The sequence below is a fragment of the Phyllostomus hastatus genome, unplaced genomic scaffold, assembly GCF_019186645.2.
Source record: "Phyllostomus hastatus isolate PE091 unplaced genomic scaffold, TTU_PhHast_1.1 phas_scaffold_78, whole genome shotgun sequence".
Lineage (NCBI taxonomy): Eukaryota > Metazoa > Chordata > Mammalia > Chiroptera > Phyllostomidae > Phyllostomus > Phyllostomus hastatus.
In genome coordinates this window covers 19,771,348-19,786,936 of record NW_025334041.1, presented here as the reverse complement: position 1 = coordinate 19,786,936, position 15,589 = coordinate 19,771,348, and the positions used below count along the sequence as shown (strand labels likewise).

Below are 15,589 nucleotides of genomic sequence, written 5' to 3'. Positions count from 1 at the left end.
AATAGTGCATGGTTCCTACTCTCATTAAGCTTATAGTATTGAAGGGTGGATAAACTCATATACGGTCTCAGTGCAGGACAAATGGCTCTAGGTATGCTAAAGAAAAAGATATGAGTAGATCAATGAGTGGGTTATCAGTAGAGTTTGGAAACTTCTTTATATAATGTCATGAAGTGGAATTTTTTTCCTACTTATTTTGTATTCATTTCTCAGAATTGCCTGAGACAGTGTTTTTATATGTGTAAACTGGTGTTGATGGTGGAGGTTCTAATCAGATCAATACATTGATAGTGATTACAGTTTTCATATATCGTCAATGTTAATCTGTTATATCTACTGAATTTTTTAAAATTACTTTATTGTTGTTCGATTACAGTTGCCTACATTACCCCCCACCGCTCCCCGCCACCACAGCCAATCCCACCTCCCTCCCTTGCTTCCACCCTCCCCCTTGGTTTTGTCCATGTGTCCTTTATAGTAATTCCTGAAAACCCTTTTCCCCTCTGCTCCCTCCCCCCTCCCCTCTGGCTATTGTTACATTGTTTTTAATTTCAATGTCTCTGGTTATATTTTGTTTACTTTTTTCTTTTGTTGATTATATTCCAGTTAAAGGTGAGATCATATGGTATTTGTCCCTCACCCCCTGGGTTATTTCACTTAGCGTAATGCTCTCCAGTTCCATCCATGTTGTCGCAAAGGGTAGGAGCTCCTTCCTTCTCTCTGCATACTTTTTTGATCCTTTCATTTACTGATGGGCACTTAGGTTTCTTCCCGCACTTACTATTATAAATTGTGCTGCTATGAACATTGGGGTGCATAAGTTCTTTTGAATTGGTGTTTCAGGATTGTTAGGGTATAATCCCAGCAGTGGGATCATTGGATCAAAAGGCAGTTTCATCTTTAGTTTTCTTAGGAAATTCCATACTGTTTTCCACAATGGCTGCACCAGTCTGCATTCCCACCAACAGTGTATAGGGTTCCCTTTTCCCCACAACCTCTCCAGCACTCATTGTTTGTTGATTTGTTAATGATGGACATTCTCACCAGTGTGAAGGGACAAACTGACAGTGACCAGAGGGGAGGGAGGAGAGGGGAAACAGGGGAAAGAAGGAGAAGGGCCTAGTCAAGGAACAGCATAAAGGACCATGGTAACAGGCAACAGGGTGGGGACTGACTGAGGCAGGGTGGGTGGGGCAGAGAAGAGCAACAGGTGAAAATTGGGACAACTGTAGTTGAACAATATAAATAAATAAATAAATATTATAGAAAAATGTTTGCATTTACTAAACTACTAATTGCATTTGTGCAGTATAGCAAATACAAATGGGGTTCTCTGAGCCTCATTTGCAATCACACATTAGATTCTGCTCATTAACTAAAATGAGAAATTCATGCATTTTAAAATGTTAAAGTGTCTGTTCAAGTTGTAAAACCATATACCATGCTGAAGTGTTATTATTATTCCACTTCAATTGCAAGTTCTTCAGAGGGTGAGAAAATTGCCTGGAGGTAAACCTCTAACCCACTTCAGCATGCACCCTCCACTGGCGTGGCATGTATGAGAACTGCCAAGAGATTGCCCAGGAGACTGGGAGCTTCAGGGAGGCCTAATACCAGCCGCGGAGTGTGAGGTTCTGGAAACTGGAATTCCTGACTCCCAGGCTGCGTCAGGAGGGCCCCGTCTCTCCTCTCCAAGCGGTCTACCTTCCTTCCACACCCTCCTTCTCCAGCTTCATTTTCCTCTTGCCTTCACATCTCCAAACTCTTTCTGTATCAGGACCTACGCTTGTCAAACACGGCCTTCCTGGCTGATGACATCCACTGACCTTCTGCCCCCTGCCTTTTTCCCCAGCACAGAGGGGAAAAAACACCACCAACAGTAACAAAATACTTAACACTTTCCTGCTTCTAAACTGCTGGCCTCCACATTTCAAATTTTCTGCTTCATTAGCTTTACTATTGGAAAGTATACTTGGACTCCTACATTCCATAATTTTTAAGACTTGCTTCTTAGCAGAGCTATACAGATTACCATTGGAGATGGTGGGTGCCCTTTTCAATAGAGGGTCTTCATTTTCTACAGGTTCTGCTCTTAAACATTTCTAACGTCCCTCATTGGACCGTAGTCCATGGCTGAGGGCAAACAGCCAAAGAGTGAAGGGGGATGCTGAGAGATCAGGGTGGGACCCCGATCTCAGTGGTCTCTTCGTTTGGGCCCCTTTACCTGAAATGCCCCTCAAGGAGGAACCACAAAACAGAACAATCCCCCAGTCAAAAGAACCAGCTGGGTCTTTCACTGCTGTTTGTTCTGAAGAGAATATTCTGACCCCTCGTCTCTGTTCATGCCCTGCTTTAGTGGTATGCAGCAGCCCACAAATTTTGATTAAAATAAGATAGTGAGATTTCTGGAGGTGCTGACCTTATTAAGTAACCTTGAACCAGAACCTTAAAATCTTAATGTCTGATCATTGACATCCACACTTCCTTCCACAGGCTGTTCTGTGTAGATAGTCACACAATATAATGGCTTGTAGCTTCTCTGTATAATTTTTCCATGTATCAGAATGGATATATTGGCCCCTTACTAATTACATCAACTTTCTTCAATGGTGGTCTTAAAACCATTCAGGTTCATTTAAATTATGACTTTAAATATTGCTTTAAAAGTTTAAACAAATTAACTGAAGCCAATTTAGATGACTGATGCCAATTTAGATGACTGTAATTTTTTTCTCTTCTATTTCAATAATAAGTAGATTCACGCATGTGACTCATGTAACTCAAGTGTGTTCAGTAAAGTAGTAGAGACATTTTGATATATTATTTGGTGAATGTAAATTGCTTAGACTCAGAATCCCAAATTAAGATAAGCAAGACAGTGCTGGCGCCACTGAGGTGTACTCTGTGAGTAGCCTAGAGGGAAGGTGGATTAAATAGTATTAACCTATTAAAAGTGAAAGTGTAAGCAATTGTGCTTCATAGTTTCTAAAGGAATGTACCCCATACATCATGGAAGGCTTTCAGAACTTTCAGACACAGGAAACCGGTTTCATATCTTAAAAACTTAATTTATGGTAATTTTAGTAGCATCAATCCAAAACTCATAAATCTCAAATGTAAAATGCTTAATAGTATAGGAGAAAAAAAAAGAGAGTTAAAAATAAAATTGCTTCCTTCTAAATGTTTTTTTCTTTCTTTAAGTAAATTGTATTGGTTATACTATTACAGTTGTCCCGTTTTTTCCTCCCCTTTATTCCCCTCTGTCCTGCACTCTCCCTTTCACTAGCATTCCCCCCATAGGTTCATGTCCATGGGCCTAAATATAAGTTCTTTGGCTTCTACATTTCCTTAACCTCCCCCTGTCTATTTTGTACCTACCATTTATGCTTCTTATTCCCTGTACCCTTTCCTCTATTCTCCCCTCTCCCCCTCCCCACTGATAACCTTCTATGTGATCTTCATTTCTGTGATTCTGTTCCTATTAGAACAGGATTTGAGTTTGTTTTTCCTTTTGTTTTTTTTAGGTTCAGTTGTTCAATTGTTTCAGTTAGGTTTCATAGTTGTGAGTTTGCTGTCATATTACTGTTCATATTTTTTATCTTTTTCTTAGATAAGTCACTTCAACATTTCATATAATAAGGACTGGGTGATGATGAACTCCTTATACTTTATCTTATCTGGGAAGCACTTTATCTGTCCTTCCATTCTAATTGATAGCTTTGCTGGATAGAGTCATCTTGGTTGTAGGTCCTTGCCTTTCATGACTTGAAATACTTCCTTCCAGCCCCTTCTTGCCTGTAAGGTTTCTTTTGAGAATTCAGCTGATAATTTTAAGGGTACTCCTTTAGAGGTAACAGTCTCCTTTTCTCCTGCTGCTTCTAAGATTCTCTCCTTACCTTTCATCTTGGGTAATATAATTAGGATGTGCTTTAGTGTGCACTTCCTTGGGTCCAACTTCTTTGGGACTATCTGAGCTTCCTGGACTTCCTGGAAGTCTATTTCCTTTGCCAGGTTGGGGAAGTTCTCCTTCAATATTTTTTCAAATAAGTTTTCCATTTCTTGGTCTTCCTCTTCTCCTGCTGGCACTCCTATGATTCGGATGTTGGAACATTTTAAAGATGTCCTGGAGCTTCCCAAGCCTCTCCTCATTTTTTGGAATTCTTTTTTCTTCATTCTGTTCTGGTTGACTGTTTATTTCTTCCTTCTGGTCCAAATTGTTGATTTGAGTCCCCGTTTCCTTCCCATCACTGATGGTTCCCTGTGCATTTTCCTTTATTTCACTTTGCATAGCCTTCACTTTTTCCTGTTTTGTGACCATATTCAACCAATTCTGTGAGCATGCCAATTACCAGTGTTTTGAACTCTGCGTCTGATAGGTTGGCTATTTCTTCATTGTTTAGTTCTATTTTTTTTAGCTTTGATCTATTTTTAGGCCATATTTTTTGTCTCAGTGCACCTGTTACATAGTAAGGGGCAGAGCCTTAGGTATTCTCCAGGGTGGGGCAACCCACTTGGCTTGCATTATGGTGCTGTATGTGGGGGAGTGGTCAGAGAGGGAACAATGCTGCTTCCTTGGCTCTCTGCCACTTTTAGTCACTTCCCCCCTACCCAAAAACAAATTTGGCCTTTCTGGTGCTGATCCTGGGTGGGTGGATTTGTGTATGTTCTAGGACCCCTTGGGTCTCTCCAACAAACTCTCCTTTGAAACTGGGAGTTTCTCCTGCTGCCACAACCCCACAGGTTTTTACAGTCAGAGGTTTTGAGGCTTTATTTCCCGCACTGGAACCCTGGATTTTGTGGTCTGTCTTAGTCCCCAGTTGTTCCTCCCGGCTTATCCACATGCAAATGTGGGTCCACGAGCAGCTGCCTCGCTCGCCCAGTCCCCCAGGTGCCACCTTGCCTTGAGTCCTGCTCACCCCAGCTGCCCATCTTTGCCCCTCCTACAGGTCTGGATGAATGTTTCTTCTTTAACTCTTTGGTTGTTGAACTTCCATACAGTTTGATTTTATGGCAATTCTGGTTGTTTTTTCTTTTTAAGTTTGTGGTTGCCTTTCTTTTAGTTGTGCAAAGAGGCAAAGTGTATCTCCCTACACTTCCATCTTGGCTGGGCTGCTTCCTTCTAAAATTTAAGAGCTAAGGAAAAAGTGAAGAATAATAAAAATTAAATGCCTTTCAAATTATTTAATTCTGTTTATTTTTTAAGTTAATTTAGGCAGGGGTGTAGGCACAGTCTTCAGACTTGCTATCACTTAGATTTTACTTTACAATGAGATGAATATTGAACCATAAGAAGCACAATGGGTTTTTAGTATTGAGACATCTTCTTAATAACTAATGTAATAGCAGTAAACCCAAATCTGAAGCTAGACTTTATTTTTTACTTACATAAAGATATTACTTAACTAAACACTAGTAGAAAAAGCCAAGGAAAGAAATGAAATGGTGATGTTCTGAGAGGGAAAAGAGACTGTGATGAGTGTGCTGAGAAGTATCACTGAAAGCTGTTGGCGCATTGTCCATTAACATCGTATGCAAAGGCAAACTCTGGTCTCACCTGCTGTAATGAATGATAGGGTTGTGACGTTTCAGCTGTGATTCTCCAAGATAGGAACCAGAGCAGATTTCAGCACGAAAGAACTTTTTCTCCCTCCCAAACTCTCATTAAAAAACAATTGTGTTTTTCTTTTATATCCTTGAAAGTTGTCCGTCTCTCTCTGGTTCAAACTACAATGCATGATCCCTGTGGATCTTTTTAAATCTGTCCTTACTACTGGTTTAATAAACATCCTTCTATTCCCTATCCTGTAGTCACAATTTACCATTTCAGATGCCTCCTCTTTTAAGATGAAAATCCAAACCAGCTTTGACCTCACTTAAGAAATCTTGAAAACTGTCCATTTCTTTTTTCCTCTCATTAACCCCAAATGCATACATATTTTCTTCCTTTTAGCTTTTTTTGTTGCTCCTGGCTCTACATTTTCTTTTATCCCTTTCCTCAGTCAAAACTTTTATTTATGATGCACCAGACATCTCCCATTGCCTACTTTAAATCCCTCTAAAACTCATATTTTCCACAAAGAATAGCTACATATAACAATTTTATTAGCCAGAAAAGTTTGCATTTATACAGGAAATATTAGAACATTTTATTAACTACAGAGAAAACAACCAGATGATTAACTTTTTCAGTTTTTACCTAAATAGTTTGTTGTTTTAGCATGTTCTCCATCTCTAGGTTGCAAGCTGTTTATTATAAATGTTAATCAGTTTTTGGGTGGCTTCTAATGCTTAATATTTTCATGATTTTATCAAGCCTACTTGTATTTTATACATTGTCAAATGCTATAGCAGTACTGTTAAATTTGACATGTACATCGAGAGAACCTCATTGTTGCAAGAGTAATGTAGTTGTACAATAGCTGGAGCTCTTTCTGCTACTGCCATCTAGTGGTCCTCACCAGATGTATTTTCCAGAAGTATTTTCAAGAAATTGCGTGTAGGCCAAGTCCAAAAGCTAAAGATACCTAAATAGAAATCCTGAAAGTTTTATTTCACATTGTATTGAAAAACAAAACCCGGTTTAATATTACCTAAAGAATACTAGAGAAAATACTTAACATTTTCCATGAAAATAAAACCCTCACAACTTCTAGTTGAAGACTAAAAATTGTCCCACGTGCTGATGCCCAAGGGATACGACGCAAGAAGTGTCAGGACCTCTTCTACACCCGCATGCCTCTCCCCTCGGCCACCGTGTTAGCCAGCACGGTGCCTTAGGTATCCCAGCACCTGTGCACAGAAAATCTGAGCCTCATGCACCTGGCCACAGGTAGGCAAGATGCCACATCCATTCCTGCGCAAGCTCTGCTCCTGCTGAGTTCTGAAGGTGCTGTTGCCATTTACACATTCTGAACCAGGTACAGTGGTACAAAGTGGAGAAAGAAACCTGTATTAGGACAGTGCATCGCCTCTCTGCCCATCTCTACATGGACATCTTGCAATGTTCGAGACAGGAGAAGAGAATCAAATGGACACATACTTTGATAAAGAGCTGCATCAAGACCCCCGGAGAGCTGATATCTATTCTTCCTTGCTAATTAACTTGCAGACATGTTAAATTTTCCTCATTTGTGGCAGATTTTGGTCAATGATATGTCGCTAGCATGTAGCACAGGTCCTAGTAGACTGCAAGCACTTAAAATATTTGTGGAATGAATGAATTTGACAGGCAAGAAGAGTGAGTGCTGCTCTGAATAAGTACGGGTTTGCTGAGGCTGTTGGTTTGATCTGTGAAGCAGAGCTTTCCCTGTCCTCATGTTTCCCAGTCATCCTGCAGTTTTCCATATTTTATCAAGTGATAAATGAAACTAATTTTGAAATCTGACTTCTTAGTTTGGATTCTTTCTTTGCAGGTCTCTACCAAAACCCTTTTTGCCAGTATAACCTCTATCGTTTGTATATAATCTACCATCTTCCGGGAGTGGAGTTGCTTGACCGAATCCGTAAGGACACTTTTTCTTGCAGAGAAATATTTGAGAGGCAGTCTTATGATTCAGTGGTTTAAAATGGTTCAATATCTTTGAAAAGAATTTTTGTGTAAATGAAAGTTTTAAAATTGTTATTGAAATGTTTGTTCTCTGAAATTTGCCCTACTTTAGGAATGTATGTCTCTTGATCACTGTCTTGAAAGGTCTTCTAATTGAGTGGGAGACAGTCTCCAGCTTCTGATTTAGACACTAATGTGTTGAATGCCAAAATCATTTACCCCCTGGTGCCTTAGTTTCTTACTTCAAAAATGTGAGAATTGGACTAAATCTCTTAAGGCCTATTTAAGTTCTAAAAAGCATAGTCTTTGACATTATGTAAATACATATTAAAATATGTATAGTCAATGATAACTTCTTTATGAATATATATCTTTAGATGTAGATAAACTAGTATGTCTGATTCATGTAAGCTACAAAAATAGTGCATTATAGTTTATATTTTCGAGGTCTGTTTTATTATCCATCTATCTACTTACCTTTCTATATCTAGGTTTGAACATTCTTAATAATTATTGAGTGCCTTCTTAATGAGGATATATCAAAATCTTATGTGCATCCCACCTCTTCCTCATAGCATTGAGGGCATGAGAGGTGTACCGTAGCTGTGATTTCAGTCACCCATGGTGATGTGTTAGAAAGGGCCTGGGAGACATTAGGATGTCCCATGCCTATGACCTGAGGGGCACATATTGGGCACTTGGAAGATTATGGGAATAACTGTGATAGCCCTTCACAAACTAGTTTGGACAGGATGTTCACATATACCATAAATCAGATAAGTATATTTTTTAACATGTTCAATTCTCTTGAATTACTCTGCATATCTATATATAATGCTATGTAATAACATTACTTTTTGATTTATCAGAAGTTACAGAAAAAGAAAGAAGATCAATGATTACCATTTTTAACCATAAAAAGGCTCATATTGTTCAATCAATAGCATTCAGAGGAAAAATAGATGCTTCATGGGATCCTAAATCACCATTTAAGCAAAAACCAGCCCAGAGAGTACCTTCAGGTATTTTGAAAAGAGAAAAAAATGAAATTACAATTTCTTAAACTTTTGGGTAATTTAATAATAATAACTGCAATTTATAATAAACTAAGTACTTATATAGTGAAATTAATATCTTCTATTTGTATTAGTCAAGTTAAAGTGATATGCAATTCTCGTCTCTATTTACATATATTAAATTAAATGAGGTAATTGATAATAATGAGATATTACATTGAAGTCCTTACCCCAGTATCTAGCACAGTGTAAAGGGATCAGTAAGTAAGCTACAGTTGTTATTATACCACTAACACTGAACAATTTCACTAACTAAAACTATAAGTTTTTGATAATATGGAAAACATATTCAGAAGAAATAAAGATTGTCTACAATTTCTCCACCCAGAAATAAGCACTGTTAACATTTTGGACATTATATGCAAGTATAAGTTTAACATATTCACATGTCTCATTAATTGAAATTAATTTCTTTTATGACATATAAATCCAACCTCAGTGGCTTATAAAAATAGAGGTTTATGTTTCTCACATAGTAAAGAAGTACAAAGGTAGGGTTCCAGGGTTAGTGTAAAGTCCGTTGATGTCATTACTGTTGAAGAATACATGTCTCTTGTTCCACTGTTCTTCATGTGTTTTATGGCTGTAAGATGGCTGCTACACCATCAGACATCACAGAGAGGGATTTAAAAAGATACAAAGACAAAAGCCTTTTCCTGGTGACACTTTGCAAGCATACATTTGAAAATGAAAATACATCCTAGAACAGATTTTCTGGAAATGAAAGGAAGAATATGAAATTGGAAAATACTTTTGAAGAAATTACCCAGAGTGCAAAATAGGGAAAGCAAGATACAGAAAATATTAATTAGTTATTGAGATAAGGAGATATTAGAACAATAAAGTTCAGTGCAAATTTAGTAATCCCAAAAGGAAAAAAAAAGTAGAGAAATCGGGCAACAGATGATGTTTGAACTAGTAACAGCTGGGAATTTTCAAAATTTGGTAAATGATATAAATCCCTTTGTCACCAGACAAAATTAATCCAAAGACATAAAAGACTGGTGATAACAAAAATCCACACCAAAGGCAAAATGGTCTTAAAATAACCAGGAAATTTAAATTTACCTACAAAAGAATAATTTATAGACTCACAACAAACTTTCTAAGTGCAATTATGGAAGTCAGAAAACAGTGATCTAATATCTTTAAAATGCTAAGGAAAAGGAAAAGTCAACCAAGAATTTTACAACCAGCTAAACTATTATGCAAGACAGAGCAAGAGAAAAAAAATTAGGGCAAAATCAGGACTTTTCTCTTAACTTTTAATTGTAAAATTTTTCTGACATTGAAAAAGTTGAAAGAATATTAAACACCTCTATATGCCTGTGTATATTTGATAATAATACTCTGTCATATTCACCACCCTTCACTGAGATGTTGCCTTATTTAAACTGGAAAACATGAAAGTATTGCTGAACCATTTAACATTTCAATAGCAGACATCATGAAACTTCACTCCTAAATAAACTGACCTGTAAATTTAAAAATGATGTTCTCCTATAGAGCCACAGTGCCATTATCACACCTGAGAAAAATAACATTTATATTACTGAATATGCAATTCATGCTCAAATTTTCCCAGTTACTCCAAGATGGCTTCCATAGCTACTTCTTAAAACCAGAATCCCGTCAACATTCATCATTGCATTTGGCTGTTATGGCTCTTTAATCTCTTTTAATTTAGAATAGATTCTCAAACTGTTCCCATGACTTTCTAAAGAGCCCAGGCCAGGTATAATAATGTAAAATTCGTATGATCGTCCCACAGAGTGTCATACAACTTGTTCCTTATTCCGGTGTGTCCCATGGAAGAGAAGTAATGCCTGGAGGGCTTGCTCTGGATGCAGAAGAGCACAGTGAAGAGCAGTGGTCCTCAGAGTGCGACCCCCAAACCAGCAGCAGCAGCACTTAATAATTTGTCATGAATACAAGTTCTTGCCCCAAAGGAGATCTACTAAATTAGACACTCGAGGGCCAAATCCAGAAAGCTGTGTTTTAGCAAGCCTTTCAAGTGACCTGTGCATGTTTCAATTAGAAAACAACCAGTGTAGAGGCAAGAGCACAAGCTTGGAGATCAGATTGCTCTGGGTTTGAACACTATCTCTGCTAGTAAGTAAAAGTTTTATTTTGGAAATCAATTTGCTTCAACTTTCCAATTTTTGGGAGACTTGAGTCGGCCACTTGTGAAGAGAAGGATGCCATCAGCTCCTCTCTTAAGACAGAGGCTGTGTGCTCCCTGCTGCTTTCGGATTAGCAAGAGCTCGCACTCTGGGCTTTGGTGGCCCAACAGGTGCTTCTACATTCCTTCTCTAGTCTGGCACCAGCCTTCTGAAGAGGAGTAAACACGGCAGTGACGGTCTCTGCAAGATATCTTAAGAAATCCAAGCTTTGAGGACTAGCCTTTGAGCTCCGAAGCTAGGGAAGATGTAGATTCTTGTGATCTCGGATTTGTTTATTTCAGTGCTTTGAAGCTAATGCCAAGAATCCACATGGTTTAAACTACTTTATGTATTTCTCCTCATTTGGTCTATGATTCCACTTGGTCAGTTTCTGCACATGAGACTCAGTATCTCAACTATAAAAATTCCCACTTGGATTCCATCGGTAAGTAAATTGATCAAGCATTCTTTTCTGAGAGTTTTCAGATGTGCATTGTATTTAAAGATCTGTCTCAAAAATCTAAGACAGACCAAAGGTACTACATCTAAGAGAAAATTTCAATTTGGGGTTTGGTATCAAGACTTTTTTCATGGATTGAGCTATTCATTTAAACGTGTGCTCAAAAACCAGAAAGCTATGATCCAGACTTTTCCTTCACAGCATTGTCCCATTGTTTTAAAATGCTACATAAACATTTGAAAGATACTAATTTAGAAATGTGTTTTTTTTAGATTTTGCATTTGCGAATAATGTAGACAAGTAAGTGATTTTAACTTTACTTTTATTATTGAATTATTTCATAATTGTACTGACCCCCTAAATTATTCCCATTTCCCAAAGTGGACTGTAATGTCTTAAAAAAATGACTAACTCTTCAATACATAGAAAAAAATTGCTAAGTCTTTCTGTGATAAATGAGTTCAAGTTATTTATTCATTTTTGACATATTTAAATTTTAATATTATTATAACCTAAAAAAGTAAAAGTGTGATTTGATGCATTAAAAAATTAAGAGTTATTAGCTATCACAAATGAGAGTCTTTGTCTTTCTTGTTTACTATTCCTGTAAATATGCCCAGTGAGAGCAATTATTAACATTTTATATGCACTGGAATTTACATTTTCAAAAGCAAATACTTCATTAAACTATGAAAAACATTTCAAGTTCATGAATATTGATGAATTTAAAAACCATTACTCTCTTTTAATTTTGAACTTAGGAATGTTTTTTAGATTCAGTGTTGAAAAATGTCATCCCCAAGCACATTTACAGAAAATATGAGCACGAGCCTTGAGATCTTGGTGCGATGTAGAAAATAACTTCCCAGTCAGTGTATGTGAGATACTAATGTGAATATGAGATCTAGAAATATTTTAATCATTCCATTTAACACTGGTTTAAAACATGAATGTATAAATATGTGAGGCCTAAACTCTAATAGCTGATCCCAAATTTGATCAAGAACTCTATCATCAAAATAAACACTCTATACAATGAAAATAGTATTACTTTTCCTGAAAGTCATTTGTCAGTAGAGCCCAAAGTTTGTTAGTGGTACTGTACTACCAATATCATAGAAAAATATGGCCTTGCTACATCTAAATTAAAATTTCATCTTGGTCTAATTTATTTTTTTGACATAATTGCCCTTTTGCAGAACTGTGTTTGCCAACCCAGAAGATGCTGTATTTGTAAGGTCCATGAAGAGATCAAAGATGGCTTTTACCTCTCTGAACTGGGACACAGTTCCAACACGAGAGGAAAGATACCTTGAAGAGAAAGGCACAGAACCTGCTCAGATGCTCACAATTACACTGAGATAACCCCTGATATTTCCAGGAATCCTAGTGGTTTTCAGTTGTATATTAAACTTCTCTGTGATTTAGCATATTGTATATTTCTTATATTATTTGAAACATTTAAATATAAACAGAAACATCAATAATGAAAAATAATTCCTACTTTTTTTTATCTTCACCCGAGGACATTTTTTAAATTGATTTTATAGAGGGGAGGGCAGGGAGAAAGAGAGAGAAACATCAATGTGAGAAACATTGACCAGTTGCCTCCCATACGGGCACTGACCAGGAATTGAACCCCCATTCCTTGGTGTACGGGGTGACACTCCAACTGAGCCACCCAGCCAGGGCAATAATCCCTAAGTTTTATGTTAGGTTTTTGTTGAAGTAAAACATGTATATAGAAATGATCAGTACACAAATGATCAGTGCTCAGCTCAACAATTTTTAAATGATGAACATTCATGTAACTGGCATTCTGGATCAAGAAACAGAACATGTAGCCCGCACTCTGAAAATTTCATTCTTGTCACCAGTCCTATTACTTGTTACTACCCACACTTCAAAAGTAATCACTCTTCCTGATTTCTAAACTGTACATCACTTATGTCTGTTTTGAAAGGCATATAAATGGAATCATAGAAGTTGAATTGTTTTTACTCAATTCACCCATGTTGTTGCTAATAGCAGTAATCCTGTTGTTCTCATTGCTGTATAGTATCCCATTGTATGACTATATGCCATTTATTAGTCTAGTCTACTATTCTGGAGACATTTGTCATTTGTATGTGGGCCAATATCTGAGCTTAGTCTGGCCAGAAGGGTACAGCTAGAGGAAAGAGAAGCCAGAAAAGCTTCCAGCAGTAGCTTGGTACTGAGACACGAAACTGGACAGTTATGGCAATGCAAACACATTGCTGCTTTCCTGCAGCTAAGCTAAAGAGCTAGATCACAAGCTTATAAAAAGCAGGGTGACATCCCCCTCTCTGGTGGTGCTCAGAACCACCACACTGTTACATAGACATACAGGGTGTGACAAAAGCAGCTTTACAGTTGTTCGTATGGAAAATCACACAATAATTTGTAAATAATAATACAAGAATAAACCCTGTGTTTTGTGTACTCAGAACTGCAAACCTACTTTTGTCCACCATGTACTGTAGACGTGGGGCTGAAATCAAAACAGGAGAGAGATGAAAGCTCTAGAGGGAGTGGTGGACTGTCACTGAGAATCTGTGATCAACTTTTGCTGGTGTGCACAGCCAGCATCTGAAGTTCAGGTATGGTCCCTGGCAGAAAGTTATACCTGAGAGGGGTGGGGGGGGGAGGAGAGAGAGAGAAGAGTTTGGTATTGATGTGGGTGCATGGCAGGTATTGAGGTGAAAATGATGATGTGTGGCTTCCAAGGTTAGGTCATAGAGTCAAAATGTTCTCTTGCTCTCTCTCCTGGATCACTTACTCTGCAGGGAGCCAGCTGCCATGATGTGAGGATACTTTAGCAGTCCTCTATAGAGGTCCACGTGGCGAGGAACTGAGGTCTCCTTCCCAAAGCCAGTGAGGGACTGAGGCCTTCTGCCCACAACCATGTGAGTTGCAGGTCATCCTCCAGACCCAGCTGAAGACTCAGATGACTTGCAGCCCTGGCTGAAAGCTTCATGCATCCTGTTGAGAAACCCTAAGCCAGAACCACCCAGTTAAACTGCTTCTGTATTTCTGGCCTGCAGAAGCTGTCTGAGGTAATGCTTATTCACGCTTCAAGCTCGTAAGTTTTGGGGATAACTGGTTACACAGTAATAGGTAAGCAAAACAGTAAGCCAGCATAATCCGTGATGCTAGAAATATTTCTTGAAGGTAAGGTTGCCTTGTGAAGTCTCTGGCAAGCTCTGAGAGTCATAATCCAGTCATTGGGTTTTTGAATAAGGCCATACCATCAGCAGCAGAGAACTAAGTAGTGACGGTTCAATTAGTTCTTGGCACGCTACTGCATTCATTCTGGAACTGAGAGCCTGACAGTGGGCCATCAGGTAATAGTTTGATCAAAGCTACTTATCGTGAGCTGAGTATATCAGACCCACCGAACAATCGTATTCACTGGGTTAGCAACAATCCATTTCACACGGAAGTGTATATTCAAATTAGAGCAGGTTTAAGATGCCCATGAGTTGCATAAAAAGTATTAATTTTTAATTGGATTGTAATAAGGATGGGATATTGTAATCTCCAGGTTAATCACTAAAAGCGTAGTAAAAGATCATGTAGCCTGGTATTTTTAAGCCTACAATCACTGAAAATGTTGAAAAATTTATCTCAATTACAAAAATATGGCTAGGAAATTTTACTTAATCTCCCTTTTAGAAAACTAATGGAACTGTTTCATTTTATGAAAAAGATTTGCTTTAAACTGCACTCAATACTAAATGTTTTTACTCAATAATGAGGGGCTACTAAGTGAGACTGAAAAAACACAGTAGTAAATACCATTTGGGGAGAAACAAAATAGAGAAGAGGTAATCCTTCCCATGTAACCTAAAACTCTACCAAAATGGAACACACCATTGAGAGGGTGCTTTCAATTATTTGTTTTAAACAACAGAGACCCATTGACGCCGGCTTACATGAAAGCATCTTTATTTCAGGGTGCACCAGATTTCATGACTAGGAAACAAGAGCGCTGATGTAAAGATCTCCCGGGGTGGTGGCTCCGAGCTGGGGCTCTCGGGTCAGAGAGACCCGACTGAGCTCTTCCACTCACTGGCCACATTTCTCAGAAAAGTTAGTTAGCTTCTCTAGGCTTTGATTTCCTATTCCTTAAAATAATAATTGTGGCTATCCTATGGACCCTCAAGGATTAAGTTAGATAATGTATGTAAAGCATTAGGTAGAGTGGCTCTGTCAAAGTAAACGCTTAATACTTAATACTGTATTTTAGCTAATACTGTTATTCTCATCCCAAGAGCAATGATGCCACTTAGGGGTTATACCTGTCTGTTGTCATAGACTGAAT

At 38.0% G+C, this 15,589-nt stretch overlaps 1 protein-coding gene across 1 annotated transcript in view; it reads left to right on the top strand.

Moving 5' to 3' along the window:
• LRRC72 (leucine rich repeat containing 72) overlaps nucleotides 1-12,609 on the top strand; it is a 36,925-nt gene extending 24,316 nt beyond the window's left edge. Inside the window, exons 6-9 of the mRNA XM_045827251.1 lie at nucleotides 7,413-7,502; nucleotides 8,416-8,568; nucleotides 11,517-11,544; nucleotides 12,444-12,609. Of these exons, the coding sequence (XP_045683207.1) occupies nucleotides 7,413-7,502; nucleotides 8,416-8,568; nucleotides 11,517-11,544; nucleotides 12,444-12,609 (437 nt within the window). The remainder of the gene's footprint in view (nucleotides 1-7,412; nucleotides 7,503-8,415; nucleotides 8,569-11,516; nucleotides 11,545-12,443) is intronic.
• The last annotated feature ends 2,980 nt before the right edge of the window (nucleotides 12,610-15,589 follow it).